Source organism: Pseudophryne corroboree, chromosome 3, assembly GCF_028390025.1.
Source record: "Pseudophryne corroboree isolate aPseCor3 chromosome 3, aPseCor3.hap2, whole genome shotgun sequence".
In the NCBI taxonomy this organism is placed as follows: domain Eukaryota; kingdom Metazoa; phylum Chordata; class Amphibia; order Anura; family Myobatrachidae; genus Pseudophryne; species Pseudophryne corroboree.
Window position 1 is genome coordinate 257391789 of NC_086446.1, and position 25189 is coordinate 257416977.

At 46.6% G+C, this 25189-nt stretch overlaps 1 protein-coding gene across 2 annotated transcripts in view; it reads right to left on the reverse strand.

Annotated features, from left to right (window-relative positions):
* LOC135055222 (formin-I-like) overlaps positions 1 to 16344 on the reverse strand; it is a 383943-nt gene extending 367599 nt beyond the window's left edge. Inside the window, exon 1 of one of the 2 annotated variants that reach the window (XM_063959022.1) lies at positions 16217 to 16344. In XM_063959022.1, coding sequence (XP_063815092.1) covers positions 16217 to 16249 — 33 coding nt within the window. In that variant the 5' untranslated portion in view covers positions 16250 to 16344. Of the gene's footprint in view, positions 1 to 16067; positions 16187 to 16216 lie in introns of those variants that run through there. The other variant, XM_063959023.1, reaches the window with a different exon arrangement.
* Between the last annotated feature and the right edge of the window lie 8845 nt (positions 16345 to 25189).

Sequence of the window (25189 nt, forward strand, 5' to 3'; positions counted from 1 at the left end):
GCAAAGGGATAGAGAGACGTGGGGCGGTAGGGAGGGGATAGAGAGACGCGAGGCGGCTGGGAGGGGATATAGAGACGCGGGGCGGTAGGGAGGGGATAGAGAGACGCGAGGCGGTAGGGAGGGGATAGAGAGACGCGGGCGGTAGGGAGGGGATAGAGAGACGCGGGGTGGTAGGGAGGGGATATAGAGACGCGGGTCGGCAGGGAGGGTCCCCAGTGAGGAAGCTGATGAAGAGAGGGGGGAAAGTAGTGGAGGGGGAGGGCACCAGAAGAGGAGACTTGTGTAAAGTGGCGAGCAGACATAGAAACAGTGGGTAGGATGGCCGGAGGGACTCACCGTTGGGGCTGTGGGCGGTTGCTGCAGGCTGGTAAACAGTACAGTGTCCAGAGGCGTCACTGGGTCAGCATTTCAGCATTACTGTTACACACATCCCACCCACCCCCCGCGGCCGAAAAGGGGGCGTGGCCTGCTGTGAAAGGGGCGTGGTCTCGCGGGTCTGTTCTCTCTCGCTCCGGGGGTGTTTCCAGCTTGCCTGTAGATGCTGGCAGCCCCTGGAGACTGGAGAGTGTGTGCCGGCTGTGTGACAGGAGGAGAGTGCTGCAGGAGATGACGTCACTGCAGCACTGGCCTCCTGTCACAGCAGGAGAGCTGACAGCGGGATTTGTGCGGAGGAGGAGGCGGGTCTGTGTACACGGCGCAGGGAGGGCTATGAGAGCCTTCTCCTACACCACCCGTCCCTCCTAATGTGTATGCCGGGGGCGGCATCAGCCGTTGTTGTTGGGCCGGCGCCGCGGCCGGGGAATCAGAGCTGCTGATGGGTGGGGGGAGGGGAGAGAGAGAGATGGACAGGCAGCAGGAGCAGAGACTTGCTGACTCCGCCCACCGCTGTGACTCCACCCAGCATTACGGGCACAGAGTCACAGATTTAGACAAATATATAGGAGATATAATTTTACTATTAATTACAAGATAGTTTACATGTTTATGCAGACGGGTCTGGGACAACAAAAAGGTTGACACACCTTAGGTCGACGCCAATTGGTCGACACACCTTAGGTAGACATGGACAAAAGGTCGACAGGAACAAGGTCGACATGAGTTTTTAATGTTTTTTTGGTGTCATTTTTTTCGGCGAGTGACCGGGAACCCCAATTAGTGCACCACGTCCGCTCGCCATGCTTCGGGCATGGTGCCTTCGCTCCGCTCCGTTTCGCTCGGCACAGATTACCATTCCAATCGTAGTCCACATGGATCGTTAAGTATAAAAAGGTTCCAAAAATGACAAAAATTGTGAAAAACTCATGTCGACCTTTTTCCATGTCGACCTTGTTCATGTCGACCTTTTGTCCATGTCGACCTAAGGTGTGTCGACCAATTGGCGTCGACCTAAGGTGTGTCGACCTTTTTGTTGTCGGCCTGGAGTCCGGATACCATGCTGACAGGTGCTTTACTTACACCCATGAAGTACATTTACACCTAAAATACATTAATAATTAATTAATATACATTAAATAACACATAGAACAAATAATATAAAAGTGTTAATGAGGTGACAATGAAAAACCTTTTATGTTTGGAAAGTGGGACAGTCAAGCTAAACATGAGACAGTTATGAAGTAACTATCAATAAAGCATATTTCATAGGTATATACATTCAAAGACGTAAGGAGATTACACCAATAATATCAATGCTGTGATACTGTATACCATGAAACAAGTGAGATGGGCCTGTTCAGCAAAACTCACTATCTAGAGAAGATACAGGTATGGCACAATGCTGGTACAAGTGTTTTTGTGCACAGTGGTCCAATCACATAGCCAGAGGGATGTGCACAGTGGTCCAATCACATAGCCACAGGGATGTGCACAGTGATCCAATCACATAGCCACAGGGATGTGCACAGTGATCCAATCACATAGTCACAGTGATGTGCACAGTGGTCCAATCACATAGCCACAGGGATGTGCACAGTGATCCAATCACATAGCCACAGGGATGTGCACAGTGATCCAATCACATAGTCACAGGGATGTGCACAGTGGTCCAATCACATAGCCACAAGGATGTGCACAGTGGTCCAATCACATAGCCACAGGGATGTGCACAGTGATCCAATCACATAGCCACAGGGATGTGCACAGTGATCCAATCACATAGTCACAGGGATGTGCACAGTGGTCCAATCACATAGCCACAGGGATGTGCACAGTGATCCAATCACATAGTCACAGGGATGTGCACAGTGGTCCAATCACATAGCCACAAGGATGTGCACAGTGGTCCAATCACATAGCCACAGGGATGTGCACAGTGATCCAATCACATAGCCACAGGGATGTGCACAGTGATCCAATCACATAGTCACAGGGATGTGCACAGTGGTCCAATCACATAGCCACAGGGATGTGCACAGTGATCCAATCACATAGTCACAGGGATGTGCACAGTGGTCCAATCACATAGCCACAAGGATGTGCACAGTGGTCCAATCACATAGCCACAGGGATGTGCACAGTGATCCAATCACATAGCCACAGGGATGTGCACAGTGGTCCAATCACATAGCCACAGGGATGTTGTGTCAGGCTTTATAGATGGGTGAACTCTAGCTCTATTCCACTGTGCTGTCATTTTTGCATATGATAGCATACCATTGAAAGCAGCAATCTTCATTAATGCTTGGTAAAACATTTGCCCAAAAGAGGTGTTGAACAATGTTTCCTGTGCCTAAGAGCACATGCCCATTATTATTACTGTCATTAAAATAGCATCAACATATTTCCTAGTGCAGTACAATCACATTATTATTATTATTATTATTATTATTATTATTATTATTATTATTATCATGGCAAAAAATACACAAACACTAGGGATAATGAGGCTACAGTATTAGTATGTCTTTCATCCATGGAAGAAAACTATAGGATATATTGTAGTTTGTAGATGATGCCTCCTGTATGCAGCCAAAATGCGCAGACTAGTAAATTGAGAACCTGGTTAGGTTGGACTGAGCTTCCTTTGTTTGACTGTACTCTTATGCACGTTTGCAGGTATCGGGTTGTTCTTTTGTTTTCTATTTATTGCTGTGTAGTTATGTATTTTGCTCTCATTGAGGTATATATTATGAACAAAGGGCCTAATTCAGACCTGATCGCAGCAGCAAAATTGTTCTCTAATGGGCAAAATCATGTGCACTGCAGGGCGGGGGCTGATATAACATGTGCAGAGAGAGTTAGATTTGGGTGGGTTATTATGTTTCTGTGCAGGGTAAATACTGGCTGCTTTATTTTTACACTGCAATTTAGATTTCAGCTTGACTACACACCACCCAAATCTAACTCTTTCTGCACATGTTATATCTGCCCCCCCTGCAGTGCACATGGTTTTGCCCATTAGAGAACAATTTTGGTCTGCGTTCAGGTCTGAATTAGGCCCAAAGTGATGTGGTAGATTTGAACGAAGATTGAGTTTTGAAAATATTGTTGTCACTTTGGGAATGCTTAACCTAAATAGTTGGATTTAACTGCTACAAAGTAAGAGTGATACTATAAGCATTGTTTCCTAATAACAACACAAACAAATTAAATCTCAATTTGCTGTCTAATTCATATGTCAGTGTGATAGGCACAGCAGTAGGCAGTAGCAGCAGGGGGACAGGTCGGTGCAGAAGCCGGGATGCAAAGCAGGCAGAGCGCCTCTCCAGCCTGGCGCCTACCTGCTTTCCTTCTCTTTGCTGAGCAGGTAGCACCGGGCCTGCCCTCAAGTCTGTAGTTACTGCTTTGTCTTCTTATACAGTATAGTGTATATTTGTAATAAAATAAAACACACATTTAGGGTTATTATTGTATTGTACAAATAGCTTAATAATATGCATCCCATATCAATCAGATATCTCCTTTTACTAGTTTATCCTGCTCCAGGCAACACTTGATTTCAAATCTCACTTGAATAGAAAGACAAACGCCTTGGTTCCATCCAGTGTATATCAAAGTGCTCACTCTCAGCTCACAGACTAGAATTATGTCTACAGTAGGTAATTGCAGTCATAAAAATACCAAGGAGCTCAGTGCAAAATTGTAAATGTCAGCTCACTGTCCAACTTCCTTTACTAAAATTTTGCAATAACCCATTTCATTGGCTAAAATGTTACATTTTTCTTTAAAAATAAAGAACCTCTATTTATAGCTTAAACCAGTGGTTCCCAAAATGTCTTGAATCACGGTGCCTTAGAACAGGGGTGGCCAACCAGGCAGAGACAAAGAGCCCGAAAATCTTGTTAGGTACGTCAAAGAGACGACATCGAGCCAAAGGCGCATGTGCAATAATGGGGTGTGGCTTTATGCCAGCTAGATCCAGCATAAGATACATTTTAAAGCCAGATCCAACATAAAATACATTGAAATAGTCACTTTCACATAAAATAATTGAAAAAGCCAAATCCATATAAAATATATTGAAAAAGCCAGATTCACATAATACACTTCAGCTCCCCCTATGTGTCCTCTATTTGCCACCTATAGTATTTGGCTCTGTCAGTTTTCAGTCCCTGTAGTGTTGCTACCTGTCTGGCTGGAGTGCAGCGGTTTATGAATTTGTTGTGGTCACGTGACTTTGAGTGTTGGGAGCCACATTTGAGTAAAGAAGGAGCCACATGTGGCTCAAGAGCCACAGGTTGGCCACCACTGCCTTAGAATGTCAATATTTTTCAAAATGTCTTATTGAGATAATGTCTTATGTTGTGTTGTAGACAGTTGTGATTCTGTTTGTGTGCGTATTTTATGTTTGGTAGTGTCAAAGTCGAAAAATATCATGATTCACATGCCTTGTACTAACCCCATGCACATGCCCGCTGCACGTGCGCCTGGTCTGCGGTAGATGCGAATGTCCGCAAATTGCGTAAGATCGCTCCGGCGATCACGCGCGTTATGCGCATTTACGGTAGAGTTTGTGAGCGTGTAGTGGGCGACTCGATCGTAACATATTTAACCTATATAGTGTGTTTTGTAGATAATATTTCCCTTAACAATGTCAGTAAAAATGTTTAGTTTAATTGGTTCGTGGACATGGGGATTCCTCTTTGCATGATATGAAGGGTCAGGCAAAGGTTGGAAGGTGGTGTTTAGTATCCAGCTGTAGAGTATTTTAATAGTAACATTTCAGTGTTGGTTAGGAAGAGATTGTTCGCTGCTGCGTATAGTTACGCACAAAAGTATGTTTGGAACATTAAATGTATTTGCAGTTTAATTACACATGCAGGGGGAATCCAGAGGATACCTCCCACCTGGGCAGTTGGAGAAGGACACAGCCCACCTGTTTAAACCCACCTATGACCTTTACTATAATGTGTCCTGTGATATTCCTGTGTCCAATGAACAATGAGATTGTAGGGACCATTGTATTGTGAATGTATGCTGTAAATATAAGGACCACCATTGCTGGGACACTCACTCACTCTCTGCAAGGTTTTCACACTGAAGGCTAGAGGCCTGGTCCAGGAGCGCTTGCGAATCATTCCCATGTGTGTAAGTTCACTGTAGCCATTTCTTCCCTTTGTTTATGCCATTCATTCTCTCTCTGTGTACTTGTGTTTGCAATCGTTAGCTATTGCTTATATTTCTTTTATGTTATTCTGATTAGTTATTAATGTTAGGTTTGTAGTGTATAAGCTGTAACTGTTTTTCCCCTTTTACATACTAAAATCATTTAAGAAGGTGTTGGAACCTTACCAAGTTTTGTGTATTTCACCATTTATTACTAAGGGTTTCTGAGCATCTCAATCGCTCAAACAGCTTGCTTAATTACAAGGTTAACCAGTGTTACATCATTGCAGTATCTTAGTACTAAGGTTTACAGTATAAGCATATTCTGTGTTTAAGGTTTAAAAGGTTATTGACTGTGTGTGCGCTCGCTGTGTGTATTCCGTACACCCAGCGCAGCGTGTGTACTTTACTTGCGTACCATGTGCGAAGTCTTTGTACGCAAATAGCGTACGAAGTGCATAGCACGTGCACGTGGTTTAGCGGCCATTACGGCTTCACGGTATTAGTAAATAGCTTATGTTAAAAGGTAAATATTTGACTATCAATTTGGGCCTCGTCCGTCCTCCTCATATCCACAGCTTGGCGGAACCAGGCAGACTTTATCTATCAGCAAAGGGCGGAAAGGTAGTATCCCTTGTATCCGTGTTTGTGGTTGGGGATACAGTAGTGCTGATTAGATAAGCGTCTGCTCCGCTCGGTTTGTAGGGATGCTGGTGGGATCCGGAACCGAAAGGTAAGAACGTTAAGCTATTGTCTTTTAAATCTGTTTAATTTCTGTTTGGTGCCAACTGCGCACGCAAGACACGTAACACACGCACACACCTGTACTCTGCATATCTGATCATATTGTTGCAAAACAAGGTTCAAATGAGTCATATTGTGTTTGATTCAGATTGGATTGCTTATCTGTTTAAGTAGGTTTAAAAGTATTTTTAAAAGTTTGCATAGCTTGATAGTTTTGTTTTTAACCCAGGCCTAAAATAACTTCAGGGGCTTACATGGTGATTTTTTTTGTGAAAAAAGAAGCCGCATGGTCTGTCCTCCATTTTGTGTAACCCTCATGGATGTGGAAGGGGGAGGAGCAGCGGCCATTTTGGGGAAAGTCATTTTTTTTTTCAAAATAGCTGATTTTCAGTCTACTCAGGAATAATCAGCCGTCCCTTGTCAAAAAGAAATCACCATTTACGAGTTTCCAATGCATTTATTTAACCCATGTCATAATCAATTATAAATAGTTCAGATGGGGCTTAATGAAAATTAATAGTAAAATTAATATTTGATTTAAGAACGACACACAGAGATAAAACAAAGTTGTTGTTTTTTCTTTTTCTCTCTTCCTTACCTCTGTGATTCAGTTAAACTCTGCTTGTGAGATGGGCCATTGAAATGCAAATTAACCTGTGTGGCTGCTTTTTCCTGGCAGTGAAAAATCACCTTCACAGACAGTCAAAAGCACAGCATTCATATGCAAATTAGAAACACTTAATGGGTACATAGAGATAATATTATAATTATGTGTGTGTTTACAGCAATATATGTTCTGCAGGATGGTTATACAATATGAATCATACTATTGGAAGCATTGATTATTAGATTAATTTAGAATTTTCATTTGTGTATTCTCACATATCTACCTTCCTGTTTGCCATTTGCATTGATAACGTGCTGAGAAAATTTGCTGCTATTTTCAAAAGTAAGGAGTAATACTTAAGGGAGTAATTGTAAAAAAAACACGCACGCAGCATAGAAGATACTGTGTGGTGTTTGGTAAGCGTTTATAGTGAAATATCGCTTACATTTATAGAAGCGTGTTATTTGTGTTACTACGGACGTATCCAGCCTGTGTACACGTGTCTCTCACCGAGTGCGAGTCAAGCGTACGCGATGCAAAGGCCTACACACGTGGCGTAAATTACGCAACGTGCGTACAGATACGCCCACTAGATACAAATCACACGATAGCATTGTTTTAGTAAGGCGATACGGAAGCCTCGAGATAATAGCAAAATTTCTTTCAGTTTCCTAAAACTAGTTTAAAAAGATCCTTCTCTTGCTGCATCTCCTCTAGGATTAACCTGTGTTACCTGAATGAAAGTAATTTTCTGTACAGAAAAAATCAAAAGTATATTTGAAGTGAAAGAAGCGTGTGTATGCAAGTGAATTTTTCTTTGGGTGAACCTTGAGAAAAGTCGAGATCTCATAGAAGTACACCCGTGAAGTGAAGCACGTGGTGGCGTGGGAGGCATCTCACGTTAACAGTGAAATAAGGTAAAAGGAGCAAGTTAGTGTTACAGCAGACCAGAAGGTCGCTAAGTTTCTGAAGACCCTGACTTAAGAAAGGTCAGAGGTAGTGGGCGCAACCCACAGAGAGGTTGGCGCAAAACCCATATAGGCCCGTGTTGAGAATACGCTCCGGCTGAAGGTTTCGCAGCCTAAACAACCGATTCCGCTGGTCGTAAGGCGAATAAGTAATAGTTACTTATACGAAGTGCGACTGTACCGCACGTAATTGTGTGCATTAGTTGGTTACCTTGATACCCATTCAGTTTTTGTGGGATCATAAACGCTATTTGTACATTCTAACGTGATTTGTGTAGTTTTTTGTTTATTTTAAGGGAGGTTCGCTGATCACTCAGGAATTCTTCAACAACCAATACTTACTGGGGAGGGTAGCATACTCCCACACGCCCCAGTAAATAGAGGTTCATAGGGGCCCTAGGTTGAGTACAGCAGCGCTAATGCAGTTTCTGGGTGTATTGGTCAACGTGGGCGAGAGGGAGTGAAGGCACTTAAGCTTTCACCGTCGCCGTACCTCAGGCAACTTGGTTTTTTGTAGGAATTCGCAAAGAAGGCAATACCTGCAAATAATGGGGGCCAGTTGCTCAAGTAAGGGACGATCAACCAAGGTTCAGGTTGATTTAGTACCACGACCAGTTGGGTCGGCGAGGTATATAATGTGTGAAAAATATGGATCACACACAGAGGTTTTATGCAATGAGTGGGAACGTATGACTGTGAACGATGGAGAACAGTTCTCCAGGGTGGGCAGTTTTAATCCTGAGGTTTTGCAAAATTTAAGGAGAAGGATAGGTCTCATAAAATCCGGAAAGCAACGGCATAGACATTATAATTGTTTACATTTATGGCAACAGGAAAGTGAGATACAAAGGGAATTAGCTTGCACAGCTGGTTCCCACCTTAGCAGGAAACATATGACAACTGGAGAAGCAATGGCTACATAGAATGGCATACTGGGATATGATGATAATTGTGCACTTAGTAACTGTATTAACGATGATAAGAGTAAATGTAATAAATGTAATAATGATAGAAGGAAAACTGATAAATGTACAAATTCTAACCCGTGCAAGATGCACCCCATGTTAAACTTCCCTCAGGATTACAAGCAAGAAAGTGAGCCCAGCACGATGTCGGCACCTTTTCCAGCAGCCATCATACGAGACACCCAGGTGGGCACGGCCCAATCGGTAAAGGCAGTAGTCAAACCCCCTTACGGAGGGTCAGGTGAGGTCGTGTCCGCAGGTAAGTATGATATTGTATATTATACACAGACAAATGCACCTCATATTGTAGAGTCAACACAAGAGGATGTAGTTGAACTTAATCCTGTCAGGGTGATTGCAGTCCCAAATGGACAGACTGACGCTCTGGGAATCACTCCCGCCAGGGACAGTGCAATGCACTGCCCCTGGTCCCGGACAGAATTGAGGACAATTATGTCTGAATTTCCCGATCCCAGGAAAGATCTAGCTGCATGCCAAAGTTTCATTAGAAAACTAGGTAACGCCACTGAACCCACTAACAAAGGTTGGCGAACAGTACTGCGGGCATGTCTGCCCTCCACTATTGACCCTTTGAAATTCATTTCTGATTGTAGGTTAGACGAAGAGAGACCTCTCACTGATGCATACAATCAGGAAAATGTTAAGCAGATCAACATGCAATTAGGAGTATATTTCCCAACTGTTGTCAAGTGGAACAAAATCTTCTCCATAAGACAAAAAGAAGGTAAAACTGCTTCTAATTATTTCAATCGAGCACTGCAAATAATGGCTAGATACACTGGGGTCGCGGACATTGAGGAAAATGTGCATCATAAAAAAGTAGCAGTTTATGTATTGATGGAAGGTTTAACAAAAGTGTTGAGAACAAGGGTACAGACCACTCAACCTAACTGGAGAAGTATCTCGGTGGCTGCATTAAGAAAGTCCGCTGTTGGGCACGATCGGAACATCAGCAAACACAGGGAGTCACAGGGCGGTAAGCAGATGACCATAAGTAAGCTACCTCAGTCAAAACCCCAGACCCCTTTGGGTAAATCGAATATGATAAGATGTTATAGTTGCCAGAGGGAAGGTCATTTTGCACGAAATTGTATGTTTAAAGACACATACCAGGTATATCAACCCCTTAGACAACGACATGACCATAATATCCAAAGAACCAGGGAAGCACAGGGAGAGCGGTTGATGGTGATGAGCATCCAAGCACCAGAGGAGGCATCAAATCGACCAAAACCTCAGGCCCCTGGCACATGGAGGAAGCCAAGGGTTTGTTATCTTTGTAAAAGGGAGGGGCATTATGCCAGCAACTGTAACAGCCCACATAAAGTCAGACCCCCTAGACAAGAACACGAGCAAAGTTATGACACACGCAATTGTAATCAGGGATCATATAGGAAGAATTTTGGTCCGCACCTGTAATTTGCAGCCAGTAAAATTGATCATAGTGAGCCTGAGGTTACAGTCAATGTAATTGGGAGGTCAGTTCCTTGTGGACACAGAGACGGCCGGGTAAACTTTGTAATTTATCTTTAAATGTTTCCTTCTCAATCTCTGACGTTCACCAACAGAACTCAAACGTCACATGGCTACTTGGTCTTTTTCAGAGGTCTACCCAACCCTAGTATATCTTACCAGCATCGTTGTGTTTGGCCAGACGCAAAGGGTGGAGAGTGGAGATACTGGTGGGGGAGACTGTGCAGAGATACCGGTGGACATGTTGATGCGACAGCCTGTTGATGAATCTGACAATGTTTTCCTTTTCTATTTGTTCTCTCTCTCTTTTTGTTCTTTCATGTTGTACGGATAGTATGTCACACCTCAGTTAGACAAATGGTAATGCAAGATTTATGCTCCTTACAGAAAGATCGCTGATTTGGAAAGAATATTGTATCACCGGAGTGTTCGTTTTGGGAAGACTGAGAGACAGCACCTTTGAGATGACAGCCGAGCAAGAAGAACAACAAGACTAGAGGACAAATTATCGTAACAAGTTTCTTTCCCCTTCAATTATTTTCTGTACCCCATTACAACTTTCCCTTTCTCCTCCTGTAAGATGGACTCGCCTCAAGAGACTGCAGTTCGTGTTTTCCTGTTGACCCTGTTGTTGACCAGAGCAGTCTGTTTCGGTGAGAGTACCAGTGAGGTCGAGAAAGGATCTGGAATGGGTTCTGATGATCAGGATGGATTCGTAGAATTCCAAGAGCAACACAATCACCGAGCAAAGGCGAGTATCAGAAAACGATCCGGTAGCCATGACATTAATAGACATTGTGAAGGATTGTTAGCTGAAGAGAACTGCATCTGTAGGAATTGTGAAAATATAATTGAGGACGGGTGCATCCAGAGATGTCAGTCCAGCATTAATATCAATATGGACCGTCATCCATTGAGTGACTATCACTCATTAGTGGGTAAGGTTTTAAACCAAACGGAATGCTGGGTGTGCTCACAAGTACCTCAAGGTCATAGAAAGTCAGGACTAGTGCCATACTCATTAACGATAGATGAGGTACTTGAATTAAGGGGTGGGAGACCGGTGGACAAGAAATTTAATATTTCTTTCCCTCCTAGTTTGAAGCTCCACCAATACCATGTAGATAGGTCCCTAATATGTTTTAACATTTCCAATCCCCGAAAGCCGGGAAATTGGGAAGTGACATGGAACAACCGACCCATGACATTCTCACACAGAGCCGATGGAATGCCCATCGACTCAGAACTTATACGCCAAAATAGCCGACAGTGGGAAATATTTCCGGTATAGGTACACTCTAGGACAGGGGTGGGCAATTATTTCAGCTGAGGGGCCACTTGACGCTTTTTTGTCAGTATCCGAGGGCCACACATAAAATAGCAGCTCCCCCCCCCCCACACGTGCCAAAAATATAGGGACGTGGCTTCATGTGGAAGGGGCATGGCCAAAAAAGAATAGATTCATATTAGGCTGCTCAATAGTCTCCATTATTCAAATTGCGCCACACAGTAGCGCCACTTACACACGTTATACCAGGTAGAGCCCCTTTTACACACATTATGGCAGGTAGAGCTCCCTTATACACAGTATGGACGGTAGAGCCCCCTTTTTACACAGTACGGAAGGTAGAGCTCCCTTTTACACATTACAGCAGGTAGAGCCCCCTTTTACACATTAACATTTTATTTGGGATAATCATTGCGCAGCAAGCAAATTATCCAGTGTCTTATGGCCCCTGGGGAAAGGTGTGACACAGTGATAGAACACGGGGGTGTGACACAGTGACAGAACACGGGGGTGTGACACAGTGACAGAACATGGGGGGGTGACACAGTGACAGAACATGGGGGGGTGACACAGTGACAGAACATGGGGGGGTGACACGGTAACAGAACATGGGGTGACACGGTGACAGAACACTGGGGTGTGACACGGTGACAGAACACTGGGGTGTGACACGGTGACAGAACATGGGGGGACACGGTGACAGAACACTGGGGTGTGATACGGTGACAGAACATGGGGGGGTGACATGGTGACAGAACATGGGGGGGTGACACGGTGACAGAATACGGGGGTGTGACACGGTGACAGAACACTGGGGGGTGACTCGGTGACAGAACATGGGGGGGTGACACGGTGACAGAACATGGGGGGGTGACACAGTGACAGAATACGGGGGTGTGACACAGTGACAGAACACTGGGGGGTGACTCGGTGACAGAACATGGGGGGGTGACACGATGACAGAACATGGGGTGACACAGTGACAGAACACGGGGGGTTACAGTGACAGAACACGGGGGTGTGACAGTGACAGAACATGGGGGGTGACATGGTGACAGAACACGGTGGGGGTGACACAGTGACAGAACACTGTAGGGGTTGGTACAGCGAGAGCTAAAGATCTCTACCCCCCAACCTAAAGACAGTCTGACGCCACTGCCCGCACACACAAATATACACACACTAACACACACACTCTCACATATACACACACACACACACACACTTTCTTTCACTCACTTTTTCCATTAACTCACTGATTCTGGCTGGCTGGCAGTGCAGGAAAGATTGATCTGTAGCAGTCTGGCTCTTGTCCCGTGTAGCTCCGCCCCCTGAGGTCCCGTGTAGCCCCGCCCCCTCCTCGGCGCGTAGCTCCGCCCCTTTTCGGCTGTACATAGCCGTTGTCACTGGGGACTCTGCAGGCGGTGGGAGGAGGAGGAGGAGGCTACTACAACACAGGCGCCGTGCAGCAGCAGCAGCAGGGGAGACTGGCACCGGCAGCTTGGAGGTACTGCAGAGCAATGACAAGCAGCTCAGCCGGTCGGGCCGCTTGTCATTGCTTGCTAGTGGGAGGCAGTGGGCCGGGCAGGATCGGTTTGCGGGCCGCATCCGGCCCGCGGGCCATATTTTGCCCACCCCTACTCTAGGAAGTAGGACCATGCGAGTTGGAGAAGTATCACCAGGATACTGTGCACATATCATACAGACTGATACGTGTACTAGACAAATGAGAGAGTTAGGGATAGGACTTTTTACATGGAAGGTTTGTAAATGGTTATGTCATATTCTGTCCCATATGTTCTCCCCGATGACGCATATTTCATATGTGGGAGAATGGCGTATAGGTTCCTTGCCCCAAACTCAGAGTGACCCGTCAATCGAGACAATATTGTGATAAAATGTGATTCCACGGTCCGTTTCTTTCACCCGTTTCTCCTTTGGTTTTCTCCAAGGTACCAAGAAATCCACCTGGAAGAAGAATTTGATGACCTTTTACACAGACCACTGATGAACTGTGTCACAGACACCTAATGAGCTTTTAGAGACTGTAATTCTTTTTATGGACACTTGAAGAAGCTTTGTTTGCCAATTACCGCAAAGCTACAGTAAAGACACGACAATCCGGACAAGACATCAGACAAGACATCAACAAGACCCCAATCGGCGACCACATACATAATCATACGACTGCATTTATAACGCATGTTTCTTATCTTCATCTCTACTATCTTCAGGTAGTGACACACATAGTCGACAGGGAACATAGACACATACATCAGCACTCACATATTCTCCCCCTTCATGTATCATCAACTAATGTGCACCCCATTTGTTGGAATTAAAAGCCGAAAAGAGCTCGGTAGAGTTTGACAGCCCATCCACAGACCCTTGATACGGGATAAGAAGGATTCAATGTATACTTCGCAATACCTCGAAGCTTGATTTAGAACACGTATGGCACGATGATACATGACCCCTCAGACATGGATTTCATACACACATGCTATTACTATCTCACTAGGTCATACATTTCCCACCTCCTCCTCTCCTCCCTACTCCCAATCATAATGAGGTATTTCATGATAACATATATTTTTCTGTTTGGTTTATTTAGATAGTGGCAGTTATTGTTGACTGCCAAAGGCTGGACTGTCAAAGTCGAAAATATCATGATTCACATGCCTTGTACTAACCCCATGCACATGCCCGCTGCACGTGCGCCTGGTCTGCGGTAGATGCGCATGTCCGCAAATTGCGTAAGATCGCTACGGCGATCACGCGCGTGTTATGCGCATTTACGGTAGAGTTTGTGAGCGTGTAGTGGGCGACTCGATCGTAACATATTTAACCTATATAGTGTGTTTTGTAGATATTTCCCTTAACAATGTCAGTAAAAATGTTTAGTTTAAATGGTTCGTGGACATGGGGATTCCTCTTTGCATGATATGAAGGGTCAGGCAAAGGTTGGAAGGTGGTGTTTAGTATCCACCTTTAGAGTATTTTAATAGTAACATTTCAGTGTTGGTTAGGAAGAGATTGTTCGCTGCTGCGTATAGTTACGCACAAAAGTATGTTTGGAACATTAAATGTATTTGCAGTTTAATTACACATGCAGGGGGAATCCAGAGGATACCTCCCACCTGGGCAGTTGGAGAAGGACACAGCCCACCTGTTTAAACCCACCTGTGACCTTTACTATAATGTGGAGACACATTCCTGTGTCCAATGAACAATGAGATTGTAGGGACCATTGTATTGTGAATGTATGCTGTAAATATAAGGACCACCATTGCTGGGACACTCACTCACTCTCTGCAAGGTTTTCACACTGAAGGCTAGAGGCCTGGTCCAGGAGCGCTTGCGAATCATTCCCATGTGTGTAAATTCACTGTAGCCATTTCTTCCCTTTGTTTATGCCATTCATTCACTCTCTGTGTACTTGTGTTTGCAATCGTTAGCTATTGTTTATATTTCTTTTATGTTATTCTGTTTAGTTATTAATGTTAGGTTTGTAGTGTATAAGCTGTAACTGTTTTTCCCCTTTTACATACTAAAATCATCTAAGAAGGTGTTGGAACCTTACCAAGTTTTGTGTATTTCACCATTTATTACTAAGGGTTTCTGAGCATCTCAATCGCTCAAACAGCTTGCTTAATTACAAGGTTAACCAGTGTTACATCATTGCAGTATCTTAGTACTAAGGTTTACAGTATAAGCATATTCTGTGTTTAAGGTTTAAAAGGTTATTGACTGTGTGTGCGCTCGCTGTGTGTATTCCGTACACCCAGCGGAGCGTGTGTACTTTACTTGCGTACCATGTGCGAAGTCTTTGTACGCAAATAGCGTACGAAGTGCGTAGCACGTGCACGTGGTTTAGTGGCCATTACGGCTTCACGGTATTAGTAAATAGCTTATGTTAAAAGGTAAATATTTGATTCTATCAGTAGCCACCAACGCCGGTATTGCCTATTGCATTGACTGTAAATGATTCATTTGGGACTGGATCACCAACCCTTGCAATGCCATAACCTCGACCCCCACGCCATTGCCTGTAAATCACATTGCAATGGAATCCATCCGGGATGCGACCGCAATGTATATGGCCATGCAGGCGCTGCAGGCCGCTATTGCAGCGGGATCTGAATAACCCTCATAGAATTAGATCACCTGTCTTACCTGATATCTCACTTCCATAATCACATATTTCCTTTCTGCACTGCTCTGTAATTTGCAAAGAATGTCCTCACTCCACTCTGATTGCTCTTTCTGTCTGTGCAAATGGTTTCTCCACAAACACTTTACTCTCAAGCTCCTAACATACTGTATTTTTACATAAATCTGTATACAACTCAAGGCTCATGGCATGACCAAATCAAATACATAACAGATATTTTGCATTTCACATAACCCACTGGATTTGCTATTTTGCTTCATGTTTTACATATTACTGTTCTCACCAGGATAACATTCTGCATGCAAGTTCTTATCCTTCCCTTTCTTCATATCTCATCTGTACTCCATCAGCCAGTATATTTCTGTTCCATGAGAGAGTTCATTCCAGAACTTGTTTTACTACACAAATAACATTGTTGCTCAGCTGACTTACCTGGTTAAGTAAACATGGCTTCATGCAGGCCATGACTTCAGCTAATGATGATGACCCACAGTCTGATTACCCAGAGTTATAGAGATGGGAGATCCACACATGCCACATTCACAGTAAAGCTTCTTGGTCTATTTGTCCAGTCTCTTCCTGTTGTAAGAGATTCTCTTCAACTTCCTTGTTGTACTTTGTGGCTTTTCTTTTTTCAAAAGAACAAATATTATCTCAGCATTTACTGATTTATTTTTATTGGTTATGTTTTGCTACTACATACATACCCCTTAACAGTGGCAAACGCAGGATTCCCATGGGGGGGGAGGGGGTTCGTACATGTATGAAATTATGCATGTGTGTGTATATTAATGTACTATATATATATATATATATATATATATATATATGTGTGTGTATGTATATATATATATATATATATATATATATGTATACGCTATAGCTATCTATATATCACCTATATATTTGTCTAAATCTGTGACTCTGTGCCCGTAACGCTGGGTGGAGTCACAGCGGTGGGCGGAGTCAGCAAGTCTCTGCTCCTGCTGCCTGTCCATCTCTCTCTCTCCCCTCCCCCCACCCATCAGCAGCTCTGATTCCCCGGCCGCGGCGCCGGCCCAACAACAACGGCTGATGCCGCCCCCGGCATACACATTAGGAGGGACGGGTGGCGCAGGAGAAGGCTCTCATAGCCCTCCCTGCGCCGTGTACACAGACCCGCCGCCTCCTCCGCACAAATCCCGCTGTCAGCTCTCCTGCTGTGACAGGAGGCGAGTGCTGCAGTGACGTCATCTCCTGCAGCACTCTCCTCCTGTCACACAGCCGGCACACACTCTCCAGTCTCCGGGGGCTGCCAGCATCTACAGGCAAGCTGGAAACACCCCCGGAGCGAGAGAGAACAGACCCGCGAGGCCACGCCCCTTTCACAGCAGACCACGCCCCCTTTTCGGCCGCGGGGGGGGGGGGGGAGAGATGTGTGTAACAGTAATGCTGAAATGCTGACCCAGTGACGCCTCTGGACACTGTACTGTTTACCAGCCTGCAGCAGCCGCCCACAGCCCCAACGGTGAGTCCCTCCGGCCATCCTACCCACTGTTTCTATGTCTGCTCGCCACTCTACACAAGTCTCCTCTTCTGGTGCCCTCCCCCTCCACTACTTTCCCCCCTCTCTTCATCAGCTTCCTCACTGGGGACCCTCCCTGCCGACCCGCGTCTCTCTATCCCCTCGCTACCACCCCGCGTCTCTCTATCCCCTCCCTACCGCCCCGCGTCTCTCTATCCCCTCCCTACCGCCCGCGTCTCTATATCCCCTCCCTACCGCCCCGCGTCTCTCTATCCCCTCCCTACCGCCTCGCGTCTCTCTATCCCCTCCCTACCGCCTCGCGTCTCTCTATCCCCTCCCTACCGCCTCGCGTCTCTCTATCCCCTCCCTACCGCCCCGCGTCTCTCTATCCCCTCCCTACCACCCCACGTCTCTCTATCCCCTCCCTACCGCCCCGCGTCTCTATATCCCCTCCCAGCCGCCCCGCGTCTCTCTATCCCCTCCCTACCGCCCCGCGTCTCTATATCCCCTCCCAGCCGCCCCGCGTCTCTCTATCCCCTCCCTACCGCCCCGCGTCTCTATATCCCCTCCCTACCGCCCCGCCTCTCTATCCCCTCCTCCCTATGCCTCTGTATCCCCTCCCTACCGCCCGCGTCTCAGTATCCCCTCCCTACCGCTCTGCGTCTCTGTATCACCTCCCTACCGCCCCGTGTCTCTGTATCCCCTCCTACCGCCCCGCGTCTCTGTATCCCCTCCCTACCGCCCCGCGTCTCTCTATCCCCTCCCAGCCGCCCGCCTCTCTGTATCCCCTCCCTATCGCCCCGGGTCTCTCTATCCCCTCCCTGCCGACCCGCGTCTCTCTATCCCCTCCATACCGCCCGCGTCTTTCTATCCCCTCCCTACCACCCCGCGTCTCTATATATCCCCTCCCTACCGCCCTGCGTCTCTCTATCCCCTCCCTACGGCCCTGCGTCTCTCTATCCCCTCCCTACCGCCCCCCTTCTGTCTATCCCCTCCCTACCGGCCCGCGTCTCTCTATCCCCTCTATCCACTCAGACAAATATTGAACCGCAGCAAGGCGTGCAGGGGTTAAGGGGGCGTAGCCCCTTTCGACGGTGTGAAGAGCGCCCGTAGGGCGCGATGAAGCACCTAGTCTCCTATATATTTGTCTAAATCTGTGACTCTGTGCCCGTAACGCTGGGTGGAGTCACAGCGGTGGGCGGAGTCAGCAAGTCTCTGCTCCTGCTGCCTGTCCATCTCTCTCTCTCTCCCCTCCCCCCACCCATCAGCAGCTCTGATTCCCCGGCCGCGGCGCCGGCCCAACAACAACGGCTGATGCCGCCCCCGGCATACACATTAGGAGGGACGGGTGGCGCAGGAGAAGGCTCTCATAGCCCTCCCTGCGCCGTGTACACAGACCCGCCGCCTCCTCCGCACAAATCCCGCTGTCAGCTCTCCTGCTGTGACAGGAGGCGAGTGCTGCAGTGACGTCATCTCCTGCAGCACTCTCCTCCTGTCACACAGCCGGCACACACTCTCCAGTCTCCGGGGGCTGCCAGCATCTACAGGCAAGCTGGAAACACCCCCGGAGCAAGAGAGAACAGACCCGCGAGGCCACGCCCCTTTCACAGCAGGCCACGCCCCCGTTTCGGTCGCGGGGGGGGGGAGATGTGTGTAACAGTAATGCTGAAATGCTGACCCAGTGACGCCTCTGGACACTGTACTGTTTACCAGCCTGCAGCAGCCGCCCACAGCCCCAACGGTGAGTCCCTCCGGCCATCCTACCCACTGTTTCTATGTCTGCTCGCCACTTTACACAAGTCTCCTCTTCTGGTGCCCTCCCCCTCCACTACTTTCCCCACTCTCTACATCAGCTTCCTCACTGGGGACCCTCCCTGCCGACCCGCGTCTCTATATCCCCTCCCTACCACCCCGCGTCTCTCTATCCCCTCCCTACCGCCCCGCGTCTCTCTATCCCCTCCCTACCGCCCCGCGTCTCTATATCCCCTCCCTACCGCCCTGCGTCTCTCTATCCCCTCCCTACCGCCTCGCGTCTCTCTATCCCCTCCCTACTGCCCCGCGTCTCTCTATCCCCTCCCTACTGCCCCGCGTCTCTATATCCCCTCCCAGCCGCCCCGCGTCTCTCTATCCCCTCCCTACCGCCCCACGTCTCTCTATCCCCTCCCTACCGCCCCGCGTCTCTATATCCCCTCCCAGCCGCCCCGCGTCTCTCTATCCCCTCCCTACCGCCCCGCGTCTCTATATCCCCTCCCTACCGCCCCGCCTCTCTCTATCCCCTCCTCCCTATGCCTCTGTATCCCCTCCCTACCGCCCGCGTCTCAGTATCCCCTCCCTACCGCTCTGCGTCTCTGTATCACCTCCCTACCGCCCCGTGTCTCTGTATCCCCTCCTACCGCCCCGCGTCTCTGTATCTCCTCCCTACCGCTCCGCGTCTCTCTATCCCCTCCCAGCCGCCCCGCCTCTCTGTATCCCCTCCCTATCGCCCCGGGTCTCTCTATCCCCTCCCTACCGCCCCGCGTCTCTCTATCCCCTCCCTACCGCCCCGCGTCTCTCTATCCCCTCCCTGCCGCCCCGCGTCTCTATCCCCTCCATACCGCCCCGCGTCTCTATCCCCTCCATACCGCCCCGCGTCTCTATATATCCCCTCCCTACCGCCCTGCGTCTCTCTATCCCCTCCCTACGGCCCTGCGTCTCTCTATCCCCTCCCTGCCGCCCTGCGTCTCTCTATCCCCTCCCTACCGCCCCCCTTCTGTCTATCCCCTCCCTACCGGCCCGCGTCTCTCTATCCCCTCTATCCACTCATACAAATATTGAACCGCAGCAAGGCGTGCAGGGGTTAAGGGGGCGTAGCCCCTTTCGACGGTGTGAAGAGCGCCCGTAGGGCGTGATGAAGCACCTAGTATATATATATTTATTTTCCTGTTAAAAAAAGGCTGGGGCACTCTGATTTTTTTTTTTTTTAAACATTAATGATGCAAGGTTACAGCATACCAACATGTAGGGGCTACGGGCCCCAAAACGTTGATAAACTGTGTCCTTGCATCATTACAGTTTGGTTTTTTTTACAAAATCTCTGAGTGCCCCTGCCTTTTTTTTACCAGGATTACAATTATTTACAGAGGGTATCATTTTGTATGTCAGAGGAGTGAAGGACTGCCGTACATAGGCATACCGTAGCATACTTACACACGTACACACACACACACACACACACACACACACACACACACACACACACACACACACACTATACAGCACACATACAGTACATACATACATAGTGTATGTATGTATGTATGTATGTATGTGTGTTGTATACTGTGTGTGCATGTATAGTGTGTGTACTGTATGTATACACATACAGTATACATACACACACAGTATACATGCGCACACACACAGTATACAGCACACATACAGTACATACATACATACATACATACATAGTGTATGTATGTGTGTGTGTTGTATACTGTGTGTGCATGTATAGTGTGTGTACTGTATGTATACACATACAGTATACATACACACACAGTATACATACACACACACAGTACACATACACAGTATACATGCATACATGCAACACATACACACAGCATACATACATATACACACACACCATTAACAGGAAGCACAGCCCCCCCCCCCCCCCACTCGACATATGTGACAGGTGCTGTCCTGGAGTCAGTGAGCGAGTGAGTACTGGACACAACCACTGCCTCCCCAGTTCCCTCTCCAGGCTCTGTCTCTCTCAATAGTACCCTACTGCCTGAGAGGAGCTGCGCGCTATCGCTGCAGCTCTCCCTACAGGCACCAGGCAGCAAGCTTCTCTCACTGTTAGTGTAAGGAGGGAGCTGCTGCAGCCGCATGGGTGCAGCCTTCGTGAGCTCCTCCTTTTTTGTCACTGTATACGCACAGAAACAAAAAAAATCGGCTACTTAGCAGCTCTGATGGATCGGCGTCCAGGGGGGGTTTCTAGGTACTCGGAACCCCCCCCCGCTTACAGGGACAACAGAGTTTTTAATAAGTGACATCAGGGATGACCCAGAAAATTCTCATCTCAGCCTATTCCTTTTTCACATAACCCCAGTAGTGTGTCCGTCCCTCTCCCCCCCACACATACTTACAGTACCTACTTTTCAGACCAGTACAGAAACAATTTCAGTGGGGTATATGTCAAGAACGAGTCCCATTTGTCCTTAACACTGGTGGATTAAAAAAAAACTTCAAGCATATATGGGAACTAATTGCAGCACAGCATGTATATTTTTAGTGTATCTGGATTTACATGGCTGATCTAGTGATTCTAAAGGACCACACGTCTTAAGATGTGCGACCAAGCACTGAAACACTTCATTTCTTATTGATGCATATTTCAGTGATTTAAGTGGGTTTTTCTTTCTGGGGGTATTTACTATTGGGAAAGTCCATCCCAGCGAAAGCTGTGACTTTACTTTTGAGTTCTAACCCCCTTCCTAAATTTGGAGTATTGAATGCATGTTTTAGTTGGATAAAAAGACCCATATTTTATAAGGAATTACACACATTCTCAGTTCAAGACCTAATAATTATCTCTGTACTGTATAAATACCATGCAGATTTATTTTGACAATAGCCTATGTAAGACAAATGTATACTGAATTCAGGTTACAGCTGTAAAGATAAAACAAAACACAAGTTAATAATATGACATGAAGAATTCTAGTGACATCTAGTGGTAAATGAGTAGCACAACAATACATATATTGTTTGCCTTTGTAGAAGAGGCATGTTCCAGATAATAATCACCTCATTCCATATCTGGCACAAGAATTCCCATTCCTACACAGATTACACTACAGAGTGGCGTGCACCATTTTTATCCCAGCTGCATTTGTATATATATAATTTTATGAAATAAAAATGAACTTTTATTAAATGGCAAAAGCCAGGTGTTTTAGCTTTTGGGACAGTAAAACCTGTTTTCACTTCAATCGATGGGGCCTATATATCAGTCATATTGGCCCCTTAAATCATGCAGAAATAGCAGTTTGATTTAAGTATCACTGTCATTTACCAAAGGCTGAATGCAGGAGATTGATACCTCCTGTGTTCAGTTTTGCAATGCAAGATACATTAGTCCTCACTACGGACTGTGGTGTGGAGCCATTTACCAAGATCGGAAAGTCTTAACAGTAGTCATTGCAGCGTATAGCATGCATGTTTTTGTTGGCAGAAAATCTTCAGATACCTCATCGACATAAGCAGTGCAGGTAGTTTGAACGGTGGAAAGTCTGCCTTATTTCATTGCACTGTACCAGTATGACTTCAATAGTAACAATTGGATCTTTGTATCAACTTAATTGAGAAGACTGTGTACCCTGTTGTGCTATGACTTCTGTTGCTGTTTGAAACTGCCTGTTAAACCTGATGCTGAAGTAGTTGGCCAAGCAATAGGAGGGGTGTTTGGGGACTACGTTAGGAACCAGAGCTGTAAATAGACATTTTGGTGCCCTGTGCCAGAAAGAGAATTGGTGCTCCCACCCCATATATTTAAAACAGGGCTAGTGCATGGGATAGGTGTGCTGCAAAATATAGGGGCGTGGCTTCATGAGGTAGGGGCGTGATCACAAAATAATAAGGTAGAGTCCCCTTTTACACAGTACGGCAGGTAGTCCCCTATTATACATGTATTGCAGGTAGAGTCCCCTATTACACATTACTGTAGGGGGAAGGAGAGAGAGAGAGACTGATTTTATACTTACTTTCCTCCCGTCCAAACACTGCAGACACATAGGGGAAGACCAGCCTAGTGAGGGACGGGAATGTGCAGGCTGGGCTGCTGCTGCAGTAGTTAGTGTGAGCTGAGCTGGACTGAATGCCTCCTTCGTACTGCCCTGATTGCCCACCCGAATGCCGCGGCTCCTCGCGACACAGGGCACTATGAGAGTCAGCTGGGAGCAACGTCATTATGTCTCACCCAGATCACTGCAGGGGGTGGCTCAGGCAAAGCATCTGATCAGGCCCGGGGGGAAGGCACTATATTGGTTCAGGTTGTGGGTGCGCGCAGCAGCAGAGGAGCTGAGCGCACACCACACACAGGGCAGCACTGTGGCGGCGGGAGGCAGTGAGAGAGAGTGGCCGTGCGGGTGGTGCTGCCAGATAGTGTGCCCACAGTGCAGTTGCACTATGTGCAAGGCACCACTGGCACACACCTAGTTATGGCCCTGTTAGGAACCACTGGATCTTTGTATCAACTTCATTGAGAAGACTGTACCCTGTTGTGCTGTGACCTCTGTTGCCGTTTGAAACTGCCTGTTAAACCTGACCTGCAAATCCTGCATGAAACTGTAACTTACCTTTGATGAGCATCCCAACTGCCCCTACCCCCCCACCGCGGGATACTGCAGCCCGTGGGTGGGACAAAAACAGGACTGTCCCGCAAAAATCAGGACAGTTTGTAGGTATGCCGCTTGTCCACATATCTGTGGTTAAGTAGTTTTTGTAGGCCAATATTTTTTTATTTTAACCTCGCAGTACATGCAAGAAATTGCTTGTCTGGTAACATGGATTCGAGTGACACAGGTCCTCAATTAACCATGTAATACCCCCCTCCTCCCTCATAAATTTCCTTAGTCAATAAAACAATTAAATTAACTAACTAACTGATAAATTAATCAATCTTTTTTTTTTTTACAGCAGCTGAGAGAAAAGGCCATAAAATAACTATCATTGTCGGGATGCCAGTGTCGTTCATGTGACCACTGGCATCCCGACTGCCAGTTACATGTATCACACCTAGCTATTCAGTCTGCTGCTGACAGACTGCACAGCCAAGTTGCATGTTAAACATGTGGGGCTTTGAACTTTGAGTCACTCTCCTGGATTGCAATAGACAGGTCATACGCTAAGAAATATACAAAATAATGAAGCGCTGTCCAAATCAATATATATTGTAACATTTAATTAACAATTACAAGACAAACATGAATCACACGGCCGGTGTTTGTTCTGATATCACTTAAAACATATATAATATATATGGTAAATAATGTAGCCACTCCGGAATAATTATGCTTAATTGGTGGGCTGAATGTTAGTAGCCATTAGCATGCCATAATGGAAAACGAAGAAAGTTTAAAAGCATGAAACTCTTTCAGCTGATAATTTGATTATGGTTCAAAGCTTGAAATTTGTTAGTAGCAAGCGTATTAGTGCAGGAATCTCCTTGCTTAATTGTAACAATTGCAGACAGTTTTTAGTATATTATTGTACTTATCGGTCCAGCGTGGCCACGCTAAACAAACAGCAGCTCGGCGTGTCTTCAGACCGTAGTGAGGTTTAACCGGGGTGACGTCTCACTCCTTGTACTCCAGCCAGGTCCTCACGCTTGCGGTGCTGGTTGTAAGCAACAATTGATCCCAGCCGAGGATGGCACTCCTCTAACGCGTTTCCCCGCCTTTGTGCAGCTCGGCGGCTTCTTCAGAGAGAATAAATGAATGAACACTAAACAAGATTGCACAGGACATATTCTAAACACTTGGGGGGATGAAGGGGCTAATTTTTGAGTCCCTCAATAGGACTGCTGAGGATACATTTTTTTATTAGAGCAATTCAATTGCTGCTCTGATTGGGCATCCATTGCTTTATATGTGCTCAAATAGATAGGGTTTAGCCGCAAATAGCCGCTAATCTCATCTAAAGTCCTGGTTTGGGCACCTAAACCACAGACTTTGCACACATTTCTTCTCGCACCTCTGGAGTCTGCGAGAAGAAATGTAAAAAAGGAGCAACAAATTAATTACTCCATTTTGCACCCCCTAGTGGTAGCCACGAGAAAAACAATTGAATCGCCCCTTCATATGTTAAACTTGGGGATCTCATCGTCCCATCCGTCATGGGCCTGAAGAGACCTTATT